Source organism: Phaethon aethereus (genome assembly GCF_964289735.1).
Source record: "Phaethon aethereus genome assembly, chromosome: 2".
NCBI classification, from domain to species: Eukaryota; Metazoa; Chordata; class Aves; order Phaethontiformes; family Phaethontidae; genus Phaethon; species Phaethon aethereus.
This window is the reverse complement of record NC_138582.1, coordinates 73,014,138-73,040,600: the sequence shown is the minus strand read 5'-3', so window position 1 is coordinate 73,040,600 and position 26,463 is coordinate 73,014,138. Positions and strand designations below refer to the sequence as shown.

Genomic DNA, 26,463 nt, shown 5'->3' with positions numbered 1-26,463 from the left:
ATTAAGAAAAATCTTCCTTCTACTTGGGGCTGAATCTCAGCTTTGGCCTTTGAGGGACTGAGCCACCTCTGGGCCTGGTAGACAAAAACAAAGTCAGACAGTGCCCAGATTTACAGCAGCAAGTGGCTCTTAGTTACTCAGATGTCTTTGATAATGTGTCATCCACTGTTGCTGGTAGGGATCAGTGTTAGGCTCAGAATTAATTTCTCTCTAGCTGGAGAGAAAACAAAAATATCTATTCTGGAAAAAAAAAGATAAAGAGATAGTAACAGAGAGATAAATGAAAACAGCACCAGGCACATGTAAAAATGTATATATATATATATATTGCATATACATACCGCAAAGGTTAACAGAGAGAAAGTGCTGTTCAGAAGAAAACATTGTATTTTGCTCTGTTGTGCTCTGTACTTTCGGTTTTGAAATGCTGGAAGTTAGGAGAATTTTTCAGGTTTCAAAAGGGAGATTATCTTGTAATTGGTGAAGGGCTAAAGAGTTGGTTGGGGAGGGATACTAATCAAAGGAGCCTTTTCAGCACTAAACTGTAGTCCAGAAAATCAAAGGGAGGAATGCTAATTGGTCTGTACAACATGATATTCTCAGTTCAGTGTAGCTTCAGCCACTCAATGGTACTTTTTCTTTTTTTCTCTCTCTGTCTTCATAGGTTGATTAAGTGAATAGAGAAAAAGAAAAAAGAAAGAAAAACGAAGCTGCTTTCAAGTATTGAAGAATCAAGGCCAGGATGAACACGAAGGACACAAAAGTGACTGAAGGAGGTCTCAATGTCACTCTTACCATACGCCTTCTCATGCATGGCAAGGTGAAGCATTTACTGTCGCTACAGCAATTGCCTGAGTATTGAGCGAGCGTGTGCAGTTACCATCAGAGCCTGACAGTGGCAGTGACAGAGGGTCTGCTCCTCCTCCTCTGATTTGAGCCAAAAGCACCATTGCCATGACCGAAAAATCACCCCCTGCCTTTCAAGGCATCATACTTAAGTTTGCAATGCAGCCTGAGTTCATTGGAGCAAACCCTGCTTGTAACGAACCCGTTTTGAGCAGATCCAGTGGCAAAAAAAGAGTTCCTTATTGAAAGTTAGCCAAATTATGCAGCCCCTTGTGCCAGGCTGACCTGCGTACGGCTCGCTTTCCTCATCATTTGCTGGATTTTGCAGGTTTTTTTTAAGAGACCAGAATATTGACGTGTGTGAAATAATTGTCACAGAATTACTGTCTATTTCTGTTGAATGCAAATGGGACAGTTCTTCGTTATTCCGATGTAGCATCTTTAATATTAGAGCGAACCCTCTGGTACACCAAACATTCATCCAGGTCCCCTCTGGGTTTGTTTTGGGAGGCTGACTGTCATTTCGTTTCTGTCCAGCACAGCACTTAAGCATGCAGATAAGTGTGAAATCTGTGCCATAGATAAAGTGCCAATTCAGTATTGTCAGACTTAACAGTCTGATAGCCGTTTATTTCACATTGCCAGATCACAAAATGGGCTTTTAATTAAAAAAGACATTTCATAGGTTGGTTTGTATTATTTGCATCAGGCAACACCAGGCATTTTTAGGCTTAATGAATGTATGTTATATAAAGAAGATGGTTAGATGGTTTTGGCTCTTTCTTAACAAGGGACAGTGAAAATATATATACATATATATATATAAAAATAAAATTCTGGAGATCAGATTTGTATACATAAATCTAAAAAGTAGGTTTACTCTTGAAATTTAATAGCTAAAAATACATTTACGTTTTAAAACAGTTCATGCTTTCAACCTATGATATGAACACACATATGGCATACCCATAGCACAAATAGGAGACTGAGGTATCTCTGTATTTTACAAATGGAGCTGCTAAGAAGTATAAGGGGGTACAGTTTAAGTTTAAAAATTAAAAAGCTCAGAAGTTGGGTTATGCCAGATCAAATTACATACTTTCTCAGAAATTATCCAACCATTTTGTTTTATTTACCCCCTGGCCCGAAATAGTCAGCTTCAGTCAGGCGTCTGGTTTGTAAAATGTGCACCTTAAATAGGGATCTTTCCAAGAAATTTAATAACAGTCTCTCTTACCAAGCCCACCTAAAATCTGTGTGCATGTCTGCACTGAAAATTAGGTCTTGGGGTTTTATTCTTTCAAGTTCTGGTCCCAATCCAAAAAAGCATTTGAACACATCCTCATCCTGGTGGGTATAAGTAGCCCTACTGGTATCAGTCAAATTCCCATGTGCTTAGGCGTGCCTTGCTCTGCTTCTTTCAGAGTCATGCCATTAAAGCAAAAATCCAGTATTCATCATTTTCAGGACATTCTAGTTAAACTGTGGGTTAGGTGTTTTTTTGAAACAAAAGGTATGTAATCAGAAATTAAATTAGAAAAAGCTAATTTTCTGTGTTAAAACATTGATGACTGTGTACAGCCACTTTTAACAGTAATGGAAGTGATGTGCCCAATCTTCAATGCATATGTAGCCCCAAGGGTCTAAATTAAACCCTTAAAAGCTACAAAGTTCAATTTTAAGTGGGAATATACCATGCATCCTCAGTTAACAAGACACGATGGGTACACTGTTAGCTCTGCTATGTTCTAATCATGTATCCTATTGTGCCTAAGTGTCGCGAAGAGTACATTAAATCAGAATTTATTTTGGTGATAAAAGTCAGACCCTTATGGTTTCTTTGATGTCATTTCTGTAATGTAGAATCGCTAATATAGAGGAATGAAAGATGTTTGAGTCAATATGAACTCAGTGTGAGCAGGTCATTCTGAAAGCTGCATGTGCCTCTGAAAAAGAAGAAACATGTTTCTAGGCTCTTCCTTAAGATCTGTTGTGGTAATGACATCAGTGGAGATTGCTGATCTCTAATGAACATTTCTAGACAAAACAGTTAACTGAAGCAGAGCTTGGGCTGTAGATAACTGGTCTTAACTTGAAAGAGAAGAGGGGAATGAGAAGTTTGTTTTTAAAAATACCACTAGCAAACTGGGTTCAGTTAGGTAATTTTAGAGTAAGATCATTTTAAAGTTATTTATTAATGTGTTTCATGGAGATATGAGAGTCTATCCCCACCAACCTTAGCTCTGTCTAAACCTTTATTACCAGTGTATCTTTGCATGGGGAAGGTCTATGTGCTTTGTGATATTTGCATTCATTTTGATTGAAAGTCCGTAACTTGTGCTACTACGCTTAGTTACCTTGGCTGTAAATCCTGCAGAGTTAGGACATTTTCAGCATGTACTTTTCACGTGATTTGTATAGGGTCTTTAAGTCAAGGATGGACATCTTGATTATGCATTTAAGCTAAATTCTGTGCCTGCAGACAGAAAAATCACAATTTGTGTGAATGGACAGACCCCTGCGAGAGGGCAGGGACTAAAAGAACACCTTTAACAACAGCAAACAAAACAAGTAGGCAAAAATCAAAACCAACATTAGTTGGTGAAAGGAAAAGAGATGAGAACGGTCCTGAGCTCCACGAGAACCCAGGGCCGGTGCCTCCCCGCAGGTAGGACACCTCTCATCAGCTCCTTTGCTCTGTCTTGCTCGGGGGAAGGGAGCGGCCGTAGGTCCAGGGGGGCGCCGGCAGGACTTCGTGCAGCCGCCTACCGAAGAGGCTGGGATGGCCGCTTGGAGGACAGCTCGGCCGCTCCTCCGCAGCGTAGCAAGATTTGGGAGCAGCTGGCTGACAACGAGGCAAGGCACGGCCGTGGTTTCTCAGGGCAGAAAAGGTGACGTTAAGGGAGGGCAGCCATTTTTTTATCTGTGGCAGAAGCAAAAAGGCTTGTGCAGGCCCAGCAAGAAGCTAGCCACTGCGAGGTGTAAAAGGCTAACCTCAGGGTAAATGTTTCCAGGGCCTGATAGGAAAGGTGTCCTCCTGAGCCAGGACTTCAGGAGGTGTGTGATGGTGTAAGGTGAAAGGCCTAATTTTCATCTTGCTCCGTGTTACATCAGTAAAAAAGTCATGATAGTGTGACAGCCCTGAAGAGAAACGCGGAGCAGCACAAAACTTTTCTCGTACTTTCTTGCGATGAATTAGAGGGCAGGTGTTCGGGAGTACGCTACAAGGGTGTTGTTCACATCCACAGAGAAGCAACTGCCTCTGTTTGCAGGGAATTTTCAAAGCAAAATTAGGAAGAACTTACGCAGACGTGTGAGGAGGGGAGGAGGCTGCCGGGACGTGCCGCAGCATCCATCGCTGGGGGTGTTAAGGATGAGTTAGACACACTTTACATCCTGTAAAGCTGCCATGGCCCTGCAGCCTCTGCTGCTGGGACCTTTTTGACTGAGTTACCTGCATGCTGCTCTGGAGAGGGCAGGTATGGAAGAGCCTTTTGAAACATGTGCAGGAGTTGGATATATAAAGCATATTAAATAATGCAGAGATGCATTTTCATCTTTTGTTAACGAGAAAGATGCACCACATTAAGGGATAGAGCTGTTTCATGCATTTCAGTAGAGAAGAACAGGGAATATGCGCTGGGGCTGTTTACATTGCCCTGCTTTTATATTTTCCATCTAATTCCTGCTGTTTCTTGAAGTAAAATAAGTAAAATCACTGTGTAAGGCAGAGACTTGAATGGGTATGGATGTTTTATTACCTTTGTCTGCTTTAAAAGTAGAATTTCTGGACAGGATTAGAATATTGCAGGGATTGCAAGATGTCTGAATCCAGCAAAGGCAAAAATGGCAGCACTTATGCAGATCAGATCAACATTTTTGAAGAGCTTATGGAACAGAAATTGAGTGTGTGTGCGTTCTTGGGCAAACAGCCCCCAGCTATCAGAGCCCTCTGTAAGGAGAGGCAGAGCTCAGGCTCCAAAAGAAACGTGCCTTTCACTTTTTCTTACTTTTTTAGTTTTTGTCAAAATCAGACTTCTTTTGGCTACCATCATGTTACAGGGTCTTTGATGGAACGCGATTTTTCTCTCTTATCATTCCTTGCTAACCTTCTGCTGAATTTTTTATTCCCACAACTTGGGGCTGGCGTTTTTTATTGCTTACTGCCACAGGTAATGAGGTTGGAAGACTGTGGAAAATCGTAGCCTTGCCCACAGGTCTCTCCCAACAGACCTTAGTAGTTGACATCTGCAGTGCTCTAGTTCTAGTTTTGGTCAGTTCATGCCCAGAAAGAAATAGCTCTTGAAGAGACACCTACTTTGATGATACTGGATAATGATTACAGGATTTTGGACTTGTTTGGATTTGAACACAGCCAGTGTTAACAGACTGATTAAGACCCTAGAGACTCACCATTCAAGGTTAATTTTAAATGTGGATGGTAAAGAGACTATGCTGGTAGAAAGACGTTACATTGCAGGAGAGCAGCTTAACAGGGATTTAAAAGCTGGGTCCATGAGGTGGATCGGAGGTAAATGTTCAAGTGTGCCAGCGTTGAAAGGGCAGCAGGGCAGCAAATAGACTTTGGTCGCCATCCTGTAGTGGTGGTGCAGGAGTCTCTGCTTCCTCCCTCCAGGGCAAACCTGCAGAAGAAAGAATGCGTCGTTTCCCAAGGCAGTATGTGAAGGTGTGCATCGATGAAACCATACTGGGTACAGTGAAGTCTGCAGGAAACCGATAGTAGAATATATTAATATACTGAGTCTGAGGAATCTTTTAGAGGAAGGGGAAGGAGTTCAGAAATAGAAAACAAAATAGATTAATAAAGTCAGATGGTTAGGAAGAACAGGGAAATAATTTACAGGTAGGATGAAGGAGGGAAGGGAAAACTGGCAGGGAAGCAGGACTCTTGCCAAATGCTGAGAGGTGTAAATTGGAGAGTTGAGGCAATTAACTGGAGAAGGTAATTTAGAAGATACTTGTTCAGTGAGAGAAGGAAATCTGGAAAGCATAAAAGGCTGAAAGGCATCAGATGTGGCAGTGTCTAGAGAGTGGCACATTTGGGATATGCGGAGTTGGAGAGGAAAGCTATTGCAGCAAAAGCGTATGCAATTTTGGATGTATAGCATTGGTGCATCATGGGGCAAAGAGATGGTAATTATCTTACTGTTCTTCTGGAAAAATCACACCTGCGGTTCTATGCTCAGCAGCAGGTGCCACCTGTGTGAGTGATGTTGAAGACTGAGCAGAGGGAGAATTTGCAGAAAAACAACAAAGTTTTAGGAGGCTGAGGAGACTGTCTAGCTTTCTTCAGGCATTCTCATAAATACCTGGAGAGAATAAATAGGAGTGTAATGGATTGTTGTTATTTTGAATGATACAAGTGCTTGTGGCTGGAAATAATGGGATAAAATATGTTTTTGAAAATGTCCTAAGAAGGGAATCCCAAGAGAAACTTCCGGTATTGAGATTTTTTTGAGGTTCTGTAAGTCTCCTAAGCAGATTTTAAACACATCTGGGGAAGAGCAGCACATGTACTATGTAGAATATATAATCTGCATTGATGGAGGAAAGATATGATGACTGAGTGGAGTTTTTCCTTCCCTGATACCATTTGCTCAATGATATGTTTCTCATAGTTTCAGCAGTAGTGAACTAGAAGAATGTAGCTGCAGTCAAATGTTCAGGTTTGGACAAAACCCCATGAGTGCCTTGATTTTTAGGCACTACTCTACTGGTGCTAACAGCTTTTAAGTTTAGATGCCCTGAGGAGCTCTATCTCCCAATGGTTTCAGCAAGATCAGTGGGTGCCTTGTGGCACTGGAAGGACTGGTTATAGTGGACTTGCATCCAGCTTCAGTAGTGACTTTCAGACATGTTAGTGATTGTTTTATGATGCTATATATAGAATTTTTTACAAGAAAAAGAAAAAAAATTAGACTCATTAAGATGATTGTTCACACTTAACAGCTCAAATATAGACAGAATAAAATAATGGAGAAAATTGCCATTTTCATCAGTATAGATAGTACAGTTTTAGCATCAGAGATTTCTTTTAGTGGCCATTTTTTTGTGTCTGTTTAATTGCCCCCTGAAAGATTGTAAAGCAAGCACAGAAATAATTTTTCCCCATCTTGAAGGTAATGCCCTTCTCCTTCCCCATTTTTTCTTTTATTATTTACTTATTAAAATATAGCATACAACAAAGTCGCTTTAAGAATCACCTTTTCAGTAATTTAATCCAAGCCATAATGTGCCAACCAAGACAACGTTTGTTCTGTTCTTTCTGTTTCCACGAATGCTGTGAGGGTATTATGAGGATTGACTGTCCTGCCTATTGCTATTATAGTTCTTGTTTTGTTTGTTTGCATTACTGTGGTACCTAAGAGCTCTAGTCATGGAACAAAACTCTTCATGCAAATACACAACACAGGATGGATCTCCTCTTTGTGTGATAGTAGCAACAGCCAAGAGTTTCTCACTAGCCTAAAAAATCAATGGAAGGGACAGAGGTCTTTTCCCCCAGCCCCTGGGCACTGTATGTCCCCAAAAACAATCTCAAGAGCCAAATTTTCCCACTTCTGTCAAACACAATCTCATCAGTCCACAGCTGTAATGAACTGAGATTGCAGAAGGCACACACCCTACTCAGTGCTACTGCTTCAGCATCTCAGGCAGAGGGACAAGCAAAGGGACAGAACTGGTTTTTTGTTTTTTGGGGGGAAGGCTGGGAGTTTTGATGTGAAATCGAATGTAAATTGGTTACCCATCTGCTATCAAAAAGCAAATAAGAAATGCCTATTGGCACAGCTGCCCAAGAAATGGTGGATGGACCTGTGTAAGATTCATAACACTGACATCTCCATCACAAAGACCATAATTTGAAGGTTTCCTCATACACTTGCATATTTGTTAGCAAGAGATCTGTCTCAGTAAGGGCTTGGACTGCAGTGCCTTACTAAATTAGGGCTGTTAGCATCAGACAGTAACTACTGAAGCATCACCTAGGAATATGAGACCTCCCATGTCAGTGAGGCTAATCCCACATAATCCCAGAACACAAATCAGACTCTTGGTTTATCCGAGGCAGCCGTTTGTTCCCTGAGGTAGACACGTTATATCATGTTTCCCAAAACTGACTAAGGCTTTTCTTCCAGCCTTCGAAAAATGCTGATGCACCACGTGCTCTGTGGAAACACACAGTTCAGAACATCTTCATGGAGCATGTTCCTGGGATCTTCCATGCAAGCATCTTCATGAGTTTATACAAGTATTGGCAACTCTATCCTCAGAATAAGGCAGAGAGTTGGGTTATGTTATGCCTCTGCGGATGGGAGAAAGACAACTGGTGGTGGTCTAGAAATCTTCAGGAGCACAGATGTTGTTTGCTGTTGCTGGGATCCCTCCTTGTCTCGTGACAGATGTGCTTCCCCACCGTGGAAGTCTGCATTTCCTTTCTTTCAGTGCTTTTCTAGCAGGCTTTTTTGTTTGTAGAGTCCAGTCCTACTGGTTCTAGCTTATCCTTGCTCATAGAAAGCAGGTAAATGTATGCAATCAAAGCATTGCCTAAATGGATTGCAGGCTTTAGGATGTGGCCTGTGCTTTGTCAGATGCTTTGTCGTGAAAGTATGTATATTCTTCCATTATTTCTTAAAAGTGTTTTTCTTCTGGATGTGGCTTTATCTCAGGGCTCCTGTGAGGTTATAGTGTTTCATTCGCCTTGTAGGCCTGGTAATAGAAGCTGCATGCCCCATGGTAATAGAGCAAGGCCTGTGCTTTTATATGGTCTTGGAATAGCTAGCTGTTTTGTTTCCATTTCCTGGGCCATGCTAATTATTAAACTAGCCTCACACTTAAAAAAATGATGCAATTTCACACTTTATGTTTACAGATTGAAGGTTAATCTTTATACCAAGGTTTGTTACCATGTGTTTGTTAAGCCTCTTGTTTTCTTAACATGACTAATTTCTTTCTCTTGTTATTCAAAAGGCACACCAGGTAATTGATTAGGAAATAACTTTCTCCTACAGACTATTTGATATCTTTGTTTAGTGATTCTCACCATCCAGAGCCCTGCAAAAGCCTTGGCTCACAGACTTCTCTGCTGCCATCTTTTGTTCTGCTGGTGCTGCCTTGCCCTCACCACAGATGATGCAAAAACCGCAGAAATAGCTTTCTGCTTTGTCGTGGGCCCACCGCTCCCCAGCTGTTTATTAAGAGTAAAACTCATCCCATTCATGTGAATGAGATGTGCAAATAATGTGACAAGCTGCATTTCAGGGTGAAAAGAAAGCATGGCCTGTTTTTACCATTGCCTTTCCTCAAGTTATGTGTAGTGAATTGGGTGGTTGGCTAGCAATATACTATATTGGTACTGAGCAGTCTTCCAGGGCTTGTTTGTGAGGTCCACCTCTTGTAGTTTTATCTATTTTACTAGAAATGACATAGTAAAGAATCAGTATGATTCTTTAGAATCATTAATTATTTAGAATCAGAACGCAGACATGAATCAGCTCAGCCCCCCAGGCTAAAGAATTATTTTCAGGCTGAAATCATCATGTCTGTTTCAAATTTTCCTGGGGTTTTCCAAATTGACACTGTTGGAGCCCAGATGTGAGACTGTCCTGCTTGAGATACTGTCACCTGGAGATGTGCCCTTTGGAAGGCATTACCTGGGCTGGATACTCTGCACAATCTGAAACTCAGGCCCCTTTGATGAATCTTAAAATAGGCACCCCAAATTGCTGCCATTTCTCGAAGGAAAGTTCATATCTATCTCTTTGGTCCCTGTGTGTATATATTGACTTCATACACAAATATATGAACGTACGTGTGTGTGTGTGTGTGCAGATGTACTGCTGGATGTAGGCAGGCACACACTTGCAGCTTTTAGGAGGCATCCTATTCATCCAAGATGGTTGCTGTGGCATATCTGCTTCTGACAGGTGGTTGTTTATATGTTGAGGCCAAGGAGCTTGGGTAGTTCTTTTAGCTCTGGCATCAGTCTGTCGGGTTGCCTTGGACCTGTCTTTCTCCCTCTGAGCTTTAGTTCCCCCTTTTATAACTTCTTTCTTTTGGGCACTGCTTTACGATCAGCTGTTGAAATGTGATTATATGAAACCCAGTAATTGTTGTCATAGAACTTATTTTCCCACTGTGTTTATGTGTAGATGGTTAGTCCAGAATCAGTCTGGAATTGATCATAAATACTTACTTTATCTTCTATTCCTGAGCGCTGGAAAACAGCAAATAGTTCAAGAGTTCTTAGTATATTCTAGTAGGCAATTATTTGCTAGGACAGCTAAGTCAAACTCCCATCTGACCTGCACTGAGGCTGAATTTGACATCAACTGTAGGATTCCTCTCGTCAAACTTTGGGTATGTTAGTGCCAGTCTAGGCTTCTGCTGCAGATGGAGAAAGACGAAACCCTCGGGACTACACTTTGTCCCTCCTCTTTTTTTCCTCTTTTAGGAACAAAACGTCCTCCATTATCTCTCTCCCTGGACTGCAGAGGAGGCTGTGTGCCTGGCTTGCACTGGGCTCCTAACTTTTAATGAACTGATGTAGGTGACAGACATTCCATCCCTTCAGTCTTACGCAGTTAACTGCAGCACAGTTTGGTGTCTGGCAGATTAAGAAATATTTTCTGAAGAAGGTAGAGCCTTCAAAGTAATCTTGGCTAGAAATATTGATAAAACTTGAGTGTTATAAAAATGATGTTAGGTACCTCATTAAGCACTAAATGTAATTAGGGTTATATAAGGATCTATATGAAACAAATATTGGACTGTACAAATAAACATTAAAGGTTTGATGAAGTAGCATTGGTGGTCTGGAGAATGAGGCGTAAAGAATCTTGTGGTTTAATCTGTGGCAGAAGTAGGTTTCTCACCATAACTTAAGATGTGATCTGTTGTCAACAGTACTTACGGGAGCTTTCTGTGAAACAGCTAAGGCACCAAAAAATTGGGAGAGAGCTGTTTAGAACCATTCTAGAGTATTTTTTGTTATAGATCAAAAATTCTGGAAAAACTAGGAATATCCATGTGAAGTTAACATTTTTCTCTCCCACCGCGCCCTTCCTTCACATTTCCGGGCAGAATCCCAGCTCCCAGTGCAGGGGGAAAGGTGACCTTCAATTGGATGTTTTGAAACTGCCTCCTTATAGAATAAGCTTTAAATTCACCCTTTGAGGAGGGGAAGGTTTGAAGCACTCCACAGCGTTACAGTGGCATTTGCTAGCGTGTTCCAAGGAACTGATCACCAGTCTCACAAGTATTTTTTCTCAGTGGGATTCACACTGTTCATTCACTCAGTTCTTTGGCAGCTTGTATTCTTTGGTAATAACAAGGTGATAATCGGTCAGGTAGAATTCCTATCCCTACTGAAATCAAAAGCAAAACTCTCACAGACTTCAGTGGAACAAGCAGCTTGAGAATCCTAATATTAAATGCTCTACTCTGTTTGTTTAAATGCTCCCAATTTCCTCGTTTGAAATGGACCAACTTTTTTACTAGGGCTACAAACAGTATATTGCTTTTCTGTTTCCAAAGTGAAAGTATCTTTTCCTGTTTCCAAGGAAGATATTTTTGACTTACTAACCATGACCCATCCATACATTTCTGAAAGAACAGCATCTGTCATTAAGACCCAGGATGATCAAATGGGTTGGGACAGGTTTCATACTAAGTGTACACTGGCAGAGCCTTGCAGGGTCAAGACCAGGCCTACAGCTTCTAATGAAACTTCAGATAGACAAAACTGAAATTATACCATGGACTGAAATACAATTGCTTGCCAGTAGCAATTGAAACACCGTATGCTCACCCATAGAAAAAAGTCCTTCTACCTCCTAAGAATCTGTTTTACGAAAGAAATTATTTCTGAAAGGTGGGACTGAGAAGAATGGAAAAAGTTTTCAAGGTAAAACTGCTGAATGTCCTGAATGGGCAGATAGGAACTACTAGGCATGAGGGGTTCCCAAGGCTTATCATCGAGAGTCTTATTCCCCATATTGTTTAATACCATTCAGCAGTTACAAGCAGGTTGGCAGAGTTACAGTGATAATATTAAAAAATTGTAAGTTCTTTAAAAATTTGTGGAACGGGTATCCCAAATTTGTGTCACTGCTAACAAAAAAGCTGCACCTCATTAGAGAGACTACACAGCATGCTGGTATGGCTGTCTTAGCCATGGGAAAAGGAATGACCTAAATCCACATATTAAGAGACACAGGATAATTTGGTCACGACACAAAACTGCAGCAAGTCCGCTTCATTCATTCCTCTCTCACAGAGCTGCTTCTTTGCATTGTATGTGCAGATGTACAGACGACTCCCAGTCCCAGATGGACACAGGAAGCTTTAGCAAGAAAGTTGTACAGCTGTGTGACCTGTAAAGGTCTACTGTACATCGGCCAGCAGAACTATAGGTTTGTAAAGCATATACCTCTGGAAGATTTGCAGTGCCTGTCTGAACAATATCTGTTCTCTGGTCAGCATGTACAAGGTAGCAGAATCCCATCTTGGAAGAGAAGTCGGAAGGGAAATAAAACAGGGAAATGGGAAACAGAAAAAGTAAGGTTTGTAAAGAAACCTGAGAAGGGCCCTCACTGGGTTGAGGAACTTTGTGGCTCGTTAGGCACTGACTTCAGTTGGTATAAGGCCGTGCTTGAAGACTCAAAGACCCATGGAGGTCAGAAGGGACCCCCAAAGGTCTCCAGTCTGACCTCCTGAATCAAGTAGATCTCATTGGAGCTGGTTGCTTAGGACCTTGCCTTGGCTGTGTTTGGACACTTCCAGGGTTGGAGACTCCACAGCTTCTCTGGGTACCTGTTCCAATGTCCAGCCATCCCCATGGTGAAAATTTTTTTCCTTGTATTGCAGGGGAATTTGATGTTGCAACTTGCTTTCCTTATTGCATACTACACTAATATCCCCCCAAGTCTTCTCTTCCTCAGGGTGAACAAATGCAGATCTCTCAGCCTCTCCTCATGTGTCCTGTGCTCCAGTCCCCTGACCATTTTGTTGGCCCTGCATTGGATTCACTTTAGTGTGTCCTTGTGTGTCTTGTACTAGGAGCCCAAAACAGGACACAGTCCTCCAGGCATAGTCTCACAAACACAAGGAGAAGGCAAGAATCATTTCCCCCAGCCTGCTGGCTGCAGTCTTGCTAATATTTGGTTGATCAGGGATGCGCTGCTGATGCACTCATGTACTCATGTTGGAGTTGTGCATTGGGACCCTCAGGACTCTTTTGGCAAAGCCAGTTTGTATGTAGCAAGTTTTTGCCCAGCTTGTCCTGCTGCATGGGCTTGTTCCATCCCAGACATGGGAGTTTTCATCTGACTTTGTTGTACTCCCTGAGGTTTTTCTCTGCCCATTTCCCCAGCCTGTCTAGGAGACTTCACATAGCAGCCTTGGCCGGCAGTGTATTGAGCTTTCCCTGCAGCCTGGTGTTATCTGCAGACTTGCAGAGAGTGCAAAGGAACCATATGCCAAAGTTTTTAATTGAGATGATAGGTCTTCTTCTCACGGAAAAGTCTTTACATCTTGTGAGCAGGCTGTGAGGAGTTGCAAGCACGAGCAGCTTCATATTATAAGCTTATAAAATTCTGGTGAGAAATAGCTCTCTCAAGGTCACTGCAGGTAGTCCTCTATTGCAGGGTGAAGTTAGCACCACTTTATCATGAGCCCATCATTGGATAGAGCAATGGAGGACAATTTCTTAAATGTTACTCTTTAGACTGTGTTTCAGGATGAGTCAGACTTAAGTATATAGACTGAGGGAGGGGAAACTGTATATTTTATATCTGGGACAGATCAACCATGTAAGACAGTCTTTAATCATTGAAGTAGATTTCACAATCTGAGTATAGGGGAGGAGTTTACTTTGCTTCAGGTGGTCTGCTCTCCATCAGATGATATCCAGTCTGATGTCACACCTGCATGATTTCTGCAATATGTCCAGACTATTCATTTCAGCGTTATTAGCTTCATTTTTGCTACCTGTTGGTTTTATGTGCTGAGTTTTTAACCATTGGGATGTTGCCAGAACTGCCAAATTGTTCCCCTATTGTATGTTCACACTGACATTTCTTAGTATTTTCTGTCCCTTCATGGAAGGTTGTGGGAGCCCAGTAGCAATTCCCAAATCCCTAAAAGGTGATTAGCAATTATTGTTCTGCAAGTGCTTAATAGGGAGATTAAGACAGGCCACCAGGTGTTTATACAATAACACTCAGCAGCACAGAAATTCATTTCTAGCTATTACATAGTGTAAAGAGACTAAGTGCCTGCCCTTTGAGAGGTCAGCAATTATTTTGATGCTTGTATTATATCTCATTTTCTCTAGCAGGTTGTGCAGTTCCATTATTTTTGAACTTTTCATTACCTGATAGGGGGTTATCTGTGTTTATAGTAGCAGGATTGATCTGTAACCGCAAATCAGTTTCTGTCAAAGGTATTTTTCTTGCACAGGCAGTAAGTTGCAAAACCACATTTTTAGTCAGCCCCTTTGTATCTAGCATGGCATGTTTGTATACAGCAACAATGGAAGGGGGCTACGCTTCACATTGCAGGTTTGAAATAAGGGATAGTGAAATGGCTTAGGAGCAGAGCGAATGCTCTTCTGTAGTGAATCGTATCATTCACGGTGTCTTTTTTCTTCTGTTTCAGGAGGTTGGAAGCATTATCGGAAAGGTCAGGAAATTACTTTCTCTATTTTCATGTCAAAATATTGTATATCAGTTCACTTCATCAGCCCAGGCTAACTTTTTTTCTATTTCTTTAACAGAAAGGTGAGACAGTTAAGAAGATGAGGGAGGAGGTAAGACAAGCCTTGATGTCTTTATTTGCCTTTCCAGCTCAGAGACCAGGGAAACTCAGCGTGTACAGACCGATACTGCCATCAAGTGGGCAGCTAATTTAACATCACCGTTTTTTGCAAGGGGTGGTGTATAAATGTACTGGCCTAAATTAAACGTTGTTAACGTAACCTCCTTATCGCCACAGCAGTCTGGAGTCTTACAGTCCCATAGCAATACGCCTGCTGTAGCCTTATCTCAGGAGCAGCTTAGCCAGCGTGATTCTGTGCATCAAAACCTTTCTATCTTTCTTCAGCATACCAACACTGGTCCTGCACGTGGCTTGGCCTCCTGGTAGAGAGCTTCCAAAATCTGAAACCAAGCATTAGATGGATGCTGCACAAAGTTTGAGGGTAGACAGAAGCTTCAGCAGAGCTGGAGCCAGACTTGCATAAGCCAAAGTATCCCCCTGCCATGTCTTGGCAAAGCCTTAACTTTTCAGTGTTTTGCAGCTGTGAGTAGGATGTGAACAGGGGAGACCTGCACACCCGCCATTCACATCCTTTGAAAAGGCTGTAAACACAAAAAGGCTAATTAAAACATGGCACTGCATAAACCTCAGTCTCCCCAGTGTCTGCAGGCTGCTTTCCCTGCTGCAGAGCAAGCTGCACTGTCTTCGGGGGATTGTGGCCAGGCAGAGGTTACAGACCCACACTTCTGCAAGGCATCACATCGTACCTAGAGATCCATGTAATTTTCCTTCTTGTAAAGCAAGCGCTAAAAGCATAAGCCAAAAAACAAATCCTACTGTTTAAAACTTCAGGAGTGCAAAGTACATAGAGGATGCCTCAAGTAAAGTCAGTTTGATTCTGGTAAATCTGCAGTACATTACGATGTCAGCTGCTTTCTTGTTTTATACACCGATAGAAGGTCTGGGACAGGGAAATCTCAAAGTATTTGTGGTAAAGAAAATTGCTGAGATACATGTTTAAATATACAGAATAGGGAGTTCATTGTCAGGCTGACTGAGTTCAGAGCTCCTTTTTTGATGATAAGAGCTTTCACCCATGTTTTCATAGATAAGTACATTCGCTAAGACTTAAAAAAAAATACAAGAAAGAGAACTGTTTCCAGCATACTAGGTAATCCTGCCAGTTGATTAAACACATTGCATTTTAATTATTAATTGTGATCACAGGCAGATATCTTTGGATATAAATTGCATGCAGAAAAGGGAAGCCATCATTGCAGAGTGTTTAATTCTGAGTTAAACATCTTAGCGAGGGTTATGATCCGTGCTTATGGAATGTTCTTCTTCCACTCCTGAAAAACTGCTGTCATCTACATGTGGTCACAGGAGGCTTTATTTGTTTGTTTGCGTTTTTTTTTTAAATAAAGGAATTCTATACATTTTTATATCAGCACAGGACTTCAGTACTTCTTTAAAAGCAAAACGCAACTTTATTTTGACTTCGTGACAGATGTGGCAAGTTGCATGCCTTCTTTATGGAACAAAATGCAACTCTTGTCTTGCTCTGTCATCAGGGAAGTGTCAGAGACAACTCAGACCTGAAGAAAAGTACAAAGACCTCAGCTCCATGCCCTGTGGTTGTTAACTTCCTACACAAATACTGGATTTAAATCGCTGTAGCTCTGCTTTGATCGGTCATCTGTCAGAGGAGTAACCTCTCTGAATTTTGGCCGCTGCCGATCCACGGTGGAGCGATCTTTCACACGTCTCTCACACAAGCTCCCGTGGCTCCAGTTTCAAAGGAAGAGCCATGCTTTGGTGTGGGACAGGCAGGCCTGCCGTGGGCAGCCCTGCCCGGCATGGCTCCTGGCGTGCGTCCTTCCAGGCTGAGCCCCATGGCCCCAGGTCCACGTGGGGTGGCAGCAGCTGGATATTGCCACCAGCATGAACGAGCCCCGGGCCCTGATCCAATGCCGGTGGTTGATGAGGGCAAGTCCCACTCAGGGTGACCTGTCGGAAGTGCCTGCTGCCCTTTCTTACCTGTGGATGCTGAGTATGGCTGCCTGCTGAGTCTGTGGCAGCAAGATGTTCCTATCAGTAGTGTTGTGGGGTTTTTTTCTTCTTGTACTTGGTTGCTGCCATACGGGGAAGTAGGATATCTTGCAAGTGAAGAACGGCTCAGACAGGCAGCACATCAGCTGGTTTGTGGTAGCGCTGAAGGCAAAGGGCCAAGTTAACCCAGACTGTCTCACGTTTGCTTCAGGCCCAGATCCTCGAGAAGGTCAGTGCCTGTGGATGAGTTGAGGCTCCAGTAACTTGTTAGGCCACATGAACACATTTCCATGCCTGAAACCTCAGGGAAAGCGTAGGGTGGGTCTTACCGGAATGGCTTTGATTGTTACCTGCACCAAGATCTTCTTAAGTATATTTACATCTAGTTTAGGGGTTTCCTCTGGACTGCCACAGTGACGTAAAGGGGACTAAGTCATATTCAGTCATGCTAACTTGTCTCCAAGACTTAGGGTTTTCTAACTCCTTCCAGCAGGCTCCTTGCCTTAAGGAGGTAACACCCTTGCCATTGCCTGTCCTACCACTACTCCTTTAAAGTGTTGTTCAGTGCATAATTGCCTGCCTTCACATGAGACACGTCTGCAAGGCACCTTCTCCACAGTGCAAAGCAATGCCCCGGCCAGACAGATCCAGCCCTGCCTTTGGCTCCCTGGGGCAGAGAGGTGCATCTTTCCTGGGAGATGTCGATGCTCCCTGGAGACAACCACCGTGTCTGAAGTTCTGCAGCTCCGGTCTTACTTAAGGTTAACCCTGCAAGAGGGAAGGGAAGAGACCTGATTATGCAATTATTTGCAACTTTGGGTTACGGAGGAGCTGTTTGCATACTGCAATGAAGGCTGCAGAAGTGTTTATCCAGACAGAATCCGGCTTCCCGCAGCTACATGAGTGTTTGGAGTGTGATCAGTTTATACTGAGATTATATGATGTTGGGGCTGCAGTTGTAGGGGTGGGAATTAGATGCCTCAAGATATTCCTTCCCAAACTATATCCCTAATCCTACTTAGTTTGCTCCCTGGGAAGTATAAATTTGAGAAATATTTGTTCTTTTTGACAGAGTGGTGCTCGAATCAATATTTCAGAAGGCTCCTGTCCAGAGAGAATTGTGACAATAACAGGCCCAACAGATGCAATTTTTAAAGCTTTTTCTATGATTGCACTAAAATTTGAAGAGGTAAGCAAATAGAATATGTTTTTTTTCTCTCTTCAAGCTGAAATACAAACCCTGTTTGAATTTTCTCATGTTTACTTTAATGTTAAATATGATTTGTTTAATGTTCTATTTAATAGCAATGTAAGTGGTTATATCTTTATAAATGCTTTTGGCAGTAATGCTGAAGAAAAATAATGGGTCAATTTACGAGCTGTTTGATCGTTTCTTTTGCTTTTTGGAGGCTTCAGGGAAAAGCAATTGCTTCTAGTAATGTGCACTAATGGTAGGAAAAATGTCTTGGAAAATTTCTGGTCCCATTGTGGGTTTGATTTGAAAAGAATAATTGCCTAACTTTTGGCTCTGTTTTTATATTATTCTATTTGGTATTGATGTAGATTTTATATCTGTCAGAATAAATATATAATTCATTCAACGGGAAAATCTTTATTTTAAAACCAAACTATATGATTACCAGTTACCACATTTAAAGCTTGGCTTTCAAAATTAGTTAAAATAAAGGCACTAAAGTAAGTGAGGCAAGAGAGCACTCAATTTACTGTAGAATTACAGTTCTGTGCAGATACATACCTGGAGTGCTGAGATCTCTTCAAGTTTCATGGACCAACTATGATTAGATATGGTCACCACTTTAACAAGAAACCTCACAGAAAAGGCAGCAGGCTACAGAACATGAACCCTGGTGACTCAGGAGAGGATTTAACTCCTTCGACTTTCAAAAATTGGATGTCCAGTCCAGGCATCTCTCCTGTCCTCTGTGGAAAAACAGAAGCCCCTGCAGAAGGCAGTTTACCTTCTGCTAAAGGAGAGCCTGAAGATAGGTGGACTGAATCACCTGCAGCAGGAGAAAAAGGCTGTGTCTCTGCCTCAGTAATTAAACTAAGGGGATTTGGATCCCTTTCTTGTGAGTGCTTATTTCTCCAAATCAGTGAGGTTAGTTTTCACATCCCCCCATAGTACTGGGAAATGCTGGCATCGATGGGAAACATGAGCATGTGCCTTTATTTATACGTGGTTATTGTTCACATTTAGAGTAACAGGACCAGAAGAGAGCTTGTGGGTCATCAGAGGCAGTTGTCTTCTAGCATAAGCAATATGTCTGGCAACCTCCTTCACAGAATGATCAAAAACTAGTTAGATTTTTTTCCTACTTTTTCCTGATATTGGATCCACAGCCTCAGTTCTTTGATAATTAGACACCTCTTCACTTCTCACCTACATTTATTTATGAGCAGTTTATACAGCTTTGTTCCTGTGCCAGCACTGGCTATTAGTTTAAATAATTCTCACCTTCCCATCCCTGAGGATTCCCCTCATAGACATGTTTTTTAGAAACCCGTTATAGCCCCTCACACTCTTTGCTTTTGCCAGTGTAAGTGAGCCAAGCTCAGTCTTTCAGGGGATGCATTCCCCATCCCTCTCATGGCTCTAGTAGTCCCTTTCTATCTTTTCCCAGTTACAGTTTGTGTTAAATGCATGTGTTAATTGCGGACACATTGCAAATGACATATTTAATTGTGCTACCAGTCCTCTGTCTTGGCTACCACGCTAATATATCCCTACCGCTGCTGGAAATGCCTCACCTCCAAAGCGTAATGCTTTGCACACAATCATGCCGTGCCTGGTGGGTATCCCCAGCTCCTGCTCAGGTGTTTTCAGTGGGAACCTCTTTGGTCTCAGCAGACATTCCTGTCAGCCCCCAGACAAAATGACCCTTTTTTTCATACTACAAATGTTCATCCCATTTATATTTCTCCAATCCTTCATGGGATTTCAGATCTTACTTTGTGTGTTGCAATCTTTCAACATATTGAGAAAGTACCCTGGTTTTGTGGCATGGTATATTTTATAAGAATGCTGATTTTTTTTCTTTACCAGTTATTAATGAGATAATAATGATTTTGAGGTTGAATCCTGGAGAACAACACAAGTAATTCTCTCCAGCCCAATTCTAAAATGACCTGTTGTCATCTTCTTCTCAGCTTTAACTCCTACCCATCTTGTACCGGTCCCTGTTTCTTCTAGCTTAAGAGGCAGCTTTGTGTATGGTACCATACCCTCCAATCCAGAGGGACCTTGGAGAGAGCAGTCTCTCTGCTCTCTACACAAAAAACATGCTCTGCTTAAGGCCTTCTCCTGAAAAATGTTGAGGGAATCATTAACAGAGATAATCCCTGCCAGTTCCCACCAAAGCAAGTACCCAGTGAAAATAGCGCTGTATTTCTCATGAAAATACCAAACACTGCTCAACATCAGATCCCCACCCCACCACCCAGCACCACGTTGTCTTTGAAAGTGCTGTAGCTAGCAATAGGCAAAGAAATCTGAAATTCAGGCGTCTGACTGGATTTTATGCATCTGGACCCTTGTAGATTTTAGGGGATAATCTGGACTCTTCATGTGGATATTAGCAAAGGGTTATTGGCACTCCCTGCAGATAAGGTACATTCTGAAACATCTGTACTTAATTTTAATATAACTGGCTTCTGGTATATTTAATAGAACAGTGGTAAAGAGAAATGTCTCATATAATCGGTTAGGTTTCCTGTAATTATTCCTGTCAATAAAATGAGGTAACTGTAACACTTTGGAGGCAAAATTAAGCGCTGTTTCAGAAATTACAAATGAGCTAGCTACCAAATGTTATTTTTCAGGTGTATCTTTTCATTGGAGATTTCTTCAGCCATTTAGAAAATTGAAAATCCCAGAGCAGATAATGCCTGGCCCAGCTCTGGTTATTGCAGCTACCTTCAAACAGAACAGAAAAGGTGCATGTGTGAGACGACTGATGGATTGAGGGATTTTGTTATGCATGCCCACATGAAGCATTTTGACATGAAGCCCTTGAACCCTTAATTTCAACCCTACAGCTGTACAGCTGGGGATAAGCAGGTGTAGGAAGACACGGGAGCCCTGGAATGTTTTTCTAAGTGCTAGCAAAAATCTCAAAATGTGTCAGATAGAAAAAAAGAAAGATCTGGAGGAGTGTTCTATGTGTAGTTGCTCTGCAGCCTTATCTCACTCTGCTTTGACAACCTTCCTAATAAAAGTTGATTTTCTAGCAGCCTGATGATGAATTTACAAGCTAGGTAGGTAACTACATAAACAACTAAAGTATACACTGCAGAGGAAAAAGAGAGTTATTAAAAAATGGCACTAACCCAGGCAGACCACTGGGGTTTCAAGAGAGTTCTTTTTAGAGCAATGGTGTCCAGACTGGAGGCTGAGACCCAAGAAATGCAGCTGTAAGTTCACTGGTGAGTGGGGCAGCTCTGGTTTCGGGTATAAATATGCATAATCCACTGGAAGCACGTGGTGTTTAAGTGCTGGAAAAAACAGCAGGCAGAGCTCACTGGTGAGACTTTCTCCAAATAAATAAGAAAAGTTTGGTGGAATCCTTGTTCGTTTGCAAGCATTTATGAAGAAGTTGCTCAGCTCTAGGAATAAGGAGGAGAGAAAGGCAAGGCGATAAAAGCAATTGAGATGATGCCCTTTTGACAAATACTAACTCCTCCTGCTACGACTAAGGTAAATTCTGTGGTGGTCATTACCAAGTGAGGAACCACCTCACAGACTCGTACTTGCTGTGGGAATTGGCAGGTTTAACATTTCATTTAGAAGCCAGTAAAGAAGAATTTTGATACATTTTTCCCCAGAGGTTTGGTAGATTTCTGAGCTGCCAGGTTTGCTTGCCTTGGGATGCCAGGAGCTAGGGGTGTTGCAAGGCTTCAACACTGGGAGCTGGCTTTCCTGCCACCTCCAGGCTCCCAGTTAGCCTGTCCTGGCTGAGGAGCAGTCCAGACAAGCAGGCAGAAAGCCATGCAAGGTCCAGCTCTAGTGTCTGCCAGAGCCCCGAGGAAATGGATGCAGTGCCACAGAAAGTTAGAGGTTAAAGAAATAAGAATCTCCCAGTTTGAAACACGACTGTTCTGTGAGAAAGTCTCCAGCCAGCCCTACTTGGGAGCCTGCAGTGCTGGAGGGGATTTTTTTCTGCTCATTTCTCTTTTGTTGTGTTTTTTAAGCTGGACTAACTCCTTTATGCACTCCACACTGCTGAGCCTGTGTGTTTAGGTTTTGCTCTTTTTAAATGATGAGGAGAAAATAAAGAGCGGCTTCCGATTTTTGTGAGGTGCTTTTGAAAGCATTAAGTGCAGTGAAGGCTTTGAGGCCAGGCCAGGTATGATATGGAAGTGGGAGACATTAGCAGGGTCATGCTGGGTGGCTGAAGAAGTTTATGTACCTGCATCTGGACTATCATATGCCTCCACCTAATACAAACATGATATAGTGAGATGTCATCTTCCAGCTGAAAAATTAGCATCACTTGCACTTTATTTTGGATACATGGCTGCTGCAAAATTCTGTTATCCCTCTCACTTTATTTTGGATTGCAATCTCTCACTGACACAGGCACTAGACAAAATGTGAGTTACTGGCTGGCAGAGGAATGATTAGATAGCTGTCTTGTGGCATGCAGCAATGCCTCATTCCGTTCAAGGGGATTTTTTTCCTTCTCTTTTAAGCTAAGGAGAGTGACACTGAGCCATTTCTTGGACAGAAGAATGCTGCCATCACAAATGGAGAGATACTGCAGGAACCAGTGCTGGTGTCACTGAGCTCCTGCACCAGTTCAACAAGGCGTACAGAGTTGTTCAAAGTACTACTTTTTTTTTTTTTTAATTTAGGGTCCTGATCGCACAGTATAGGCTCTTTTTTAACACGTGGTAGTCTTGGCAAGCGAGAATGTAGGGAAACACATCAGTTCTGTCTGCTGGAACTCGTGTTGTAAATGAGTTAAATGAGTATGAAACGTTTTCTGTTGTTCCTCTCTGTCGTGGTTTAGCCCCAGCCGGCAACTAAGCACCACGCAGCCGCTCGCTCACTCCCCCTCCCGCAGTGGGATGGGGGAGAGAATTAGGAAAAACCTCATGGGTTGAGATAAACACGGTTTAATAGGACAGAAAGAAAGAAGGGAACAACAATGATAATACCAACAAAGGAATGTACAAGAACAAGTGATGCCCAATACAGAAATTGCTCACCACCCAGTGATCAACAGCCCGTCCCTGAGCAGCGATTTCCACCCCCCGGCCAACTCCAGTTTATGTACTGGACATGACATCGGATGGTAGGGAATATCTCTTTGGCCAGTCTGGGTCAGCTGTCCCGGCTGTGTCCCCTCCCAGCTTCCCGTGCACCCCCAGCGTGCTTGCTGGCAGGCCAGCACAAGAAGCTGGGCTGTCCTTGACTGCTCAGCAACAACCCAAAACATCAGCACATTATCAACAGTTCCTCATCCCAAATCCAAAACACAGTCTCACACTAGCTTCTGTGAAGAAAACCAGCTCTATCCTAGCTGAAACCAGGACAGTATCCACCCCTTATTCCATACCATTTACGTCATGCCCAGGTCCTATACTTTTCAATACATTCCAATTATTCATTATTACTCTTCCTGTCTTTTAATGTATACACACAGATATCACTTTCTTAGTCCATGGGCCATCACTTTAAAATGTCTGTGGAGTTCAGTCAGTCCATGACTCCGGGCTTCATCCATCATAGCAGTCTCTCAGGGCAGGGGAGATGGTATGTGGTGTTGGATTGTCATCTGGCACGGTCCATGTCCATGATCTGCAGGTCGAAGATGTCGGTCTCGAGGGATTTGTTGGGCGCAAGCTGCTGAAGCCAGTTCTGGTTCCATCACTGCTGCACGTTGCTTGGTTTCAGTGAATCTCATTCTTCATCAGTCTGGGTGATTTACTATAATACCATTGATATGGTAGATAGCAGCCATAGTAGTAATGTCATACTGAACAATTAACATAATACAATTCAAATCATTGACTGTTTTCACCCAAAATCAAGTCTCCTTGAGGTACACATCGGACTTCCCCATCCTTCCGCATTACCCACCAAGTGCACCCAGGTCCCTGGGCAAAGGCAATCCCACGAACGGGTTTGCCTTTGCCTAATGCAGGAGTAACCCAGACTGTCTTCCCCAGCATGTTTCTCACATGCACCACAGGGACTTTATCCCCTTCTTCAGTACGTAGAAGTTTTGATTGGGCAGGGCCGGCTCTATTAGTAGATCCCCTAGTGTTGACTAACCAGGTGGCTTTGGCTAAATGTTTATCCCAATGTTTGAATGTCCCATCACCCATTGCTCTCAGGGTAGTCTTTAACAGTCCGTTGTATCGTTCAATTTTTCCGGAAGCTGGTGCATGATAGGGGATATGATACACCCACTCAATGCCGTGCTCTTTGGCCCAGGTGTCTATGAGGTTGTTTCGGAAATGAGTCCCATTGTCTGACTCAATTCTTTCGGGGGTGCCATGTCGCCATAAGACTTGCTTTTCAAGGCCCAGGATAGTGTTTCGGGCGGTGGCATGGGGCACAGGGTATGTTTCCAGCCATCCGGTGGTTGCTTCCACCATGATAAGCACATAGCGCTTGCCTTGGCGAGTTTGTGGAAGTGTGATATAGTCAATCTGCCAGGCCTCCCTATATTTATATTTCAACCATCGTCCTTCATACCAGAGGGGCTTTAACCGCTTGGCTTGTTTGATCGCAGCACACGTCTCACATTCATGAATAACCTGTGCAATAGCATCCATGGTCAGGTCCACCCCTCGATCCCGAGCCCATCTATATGTTGCATCTCTTCCCTGATGGCCTGAGGTGTCATGGGCCCACCAAGCTATAAATAATTCACCCTTATGTTGCCAGTCCAGATCCACCTGAGCCACTTCAATCTTAGCAGCCTGATCCACCTGATGGTTGTTTTGATGTTCTTCGGTGGCCCGACTCTTGGGTACGTGAGCATCTACATGGCGTACTTTTATGACAAGATTCTCTAGTCGGGCAGCAATATCTTGCCACAATTCAGCAGCCCAGATGGACTTGCCTCTGCGTTGCCAGTTGCTCTGCTTCCATTGCTGTAGCCACCGCCATAGAGCATTTGCCACCATCCATGAGTCAGTATAAAGATAGAGTACTGGCCATTTTTCTCGTTCAGTAATATCTAAAGCCAGCTGGATGCCTTTCACCTCCGCAAACTGACTTGATTCACCTTGTCCTTCAGCCACTTCTGCAACTCGTCGTATAGGGCTCCATACAGCAGCTTTCCATCTTCGATGTTTGCCTACAATATGACAGGACCCATCAGTAAACAGGGCATATTGCCTTTCGTTCTCTGGCAGTTCATTATATGGTGGAGCCTCTTCAGCACGCGCCACCTCCTCTTCTGGTGATATTCCAAAATCTTTGCCTTCTGGCCAGTCCATGATCACTTCCAAGATTCCTGGGCGATTAAGGTTTCCTATTCGAGCCCGCTGTGTAATAAGCGCGACCCACTTATTCCACGTAGCATCAGTCGCATGATGTGTAGAGGGGACCCTCCCTTTGAACATCCAGCCCAGCACCAGCAGTCGGGGTGCCAGGAGGAGCTGTGCTTCAGTACCAACCACTTCTGAGGCAGCTCGAACTCCTTCATATGCTGCCAGTATCTCCTTTTCAGTTGGAGTATAGCGGGACTCAGATCCCCTATATCCTCGACTCCAAAACCCTAGAGGTCGACCTCGAGTCTCTCCTGGTGCCTTCTGCCAGAGACTCCAGGTAGGGCCGTTCTCCCCGGCTGCCATGTAGAGCACATTTTTAACATCTTGTCCTGCCTGGACTGGCCTGAGGGCTACGGCATGAACTATCTCCTGTTTGATTTGTTCGAAGGCTTGTCGTTGCTCAGGGCCCCATTTAAAATCGTTCTTCTTCCGGGTCACTTGATAAAGAGGGCTTACAATCAGACTGTAATTTGGAATATGCATTCTCCAGAAACCCACAACGCCCAAAAATGCTTGTGTTTCTTTTTTGCTAGTTGGTAGAGACATAGCTGTTATTTTGTTGATCACATCCGTTGGGATCTGTCGACATCCATCTTCCCATTTTATTCCTAAAAACTGGATCTCTTGTGCAGGTCCTTTGACCTTACTTTGTTTTATAGCAAAACCAGCTTTTAGAAGGACTTGAATTATTTTCTTCCCTTTCTCGAAAACTTCTTCTGCTGTGTTGCCCCATACGATGATGTCATCAATGTATTGCAGATGCTCTGGAGCTTCACCCTGTTCCAGTGCAGTTTGTATCAGCCCATGGCAAATGGTAGGGCTGTGTTTCCACCCCTGGGGAAGTCGATTTCAGGTGTATTGGACACCCCTCCAAGTGAAAGCAAACTGTGGCCTGCACTCTGCCGCCAAAGGGATCGAGAAAAACGCGTTAGCAATAGCAATGGTGGCGTACCACTTGGCTGCCTTTGACTCCAGTTCATATTGAAGTTCTAGCATGTCCGGCACGGCAGCGCTCAGTGGCGGCGTGACTTCATTCAGGCCACGATAGTCTACTGTCAGTCTCCACTCTCCATTAGACTTTCGCTCTGGCCATATGGGGCTGTTAAAGGGTGAGCGAGTCTTGCTGATCACTCCTTGGCTCTCCAGCCGACGAATCGGCTCATGGATGGGGATCAGGGAGTCTCTGTTGGTGCGATATTGCCGCCGGTGCACTGTTGTGGTAGCGATCGGCACCTGTTGTTCTTTGACCCTGAGCAACCCCAC

The 26,463-nt window shown here is 43.1% G+C and overlaps 1 protein-coding gene across 1 annotated transcript in view; it reads left to right on the top strand.

Moving 5' to 3' along the window:
- Positions 1-653: 653 nt before the first annotated feature.
- The window catches only part of LOC309417811 (poly(rC)-binding protein 3-like), a gene marked incomplete at its 3' end in the record, with an annotated part of 59,050 nt that continues 33,240 nt past the window's right edge, over positions 654-26,463 (top strand). Inside the window, exons 1-4 of the mRNA XM_082015376.1 lie at positions 654-820; positions 14,524-14,547; positions 14,642-14,674; positions 17,747-17,863. Coding sequence (XP_081871502.1) covers positions 743-820; positions 14,524-14,547; positions 14,642-14,674; positions 17,747-17,863 — 252 coding nt within the window. The 5' untranslated portion in view covers positions 654-742. The remainder of the gene's footprint in view (positions 821-14,523; positions 14,548-14,641; positions 14,675-17,746; positions 17,864-26,463) is intronic.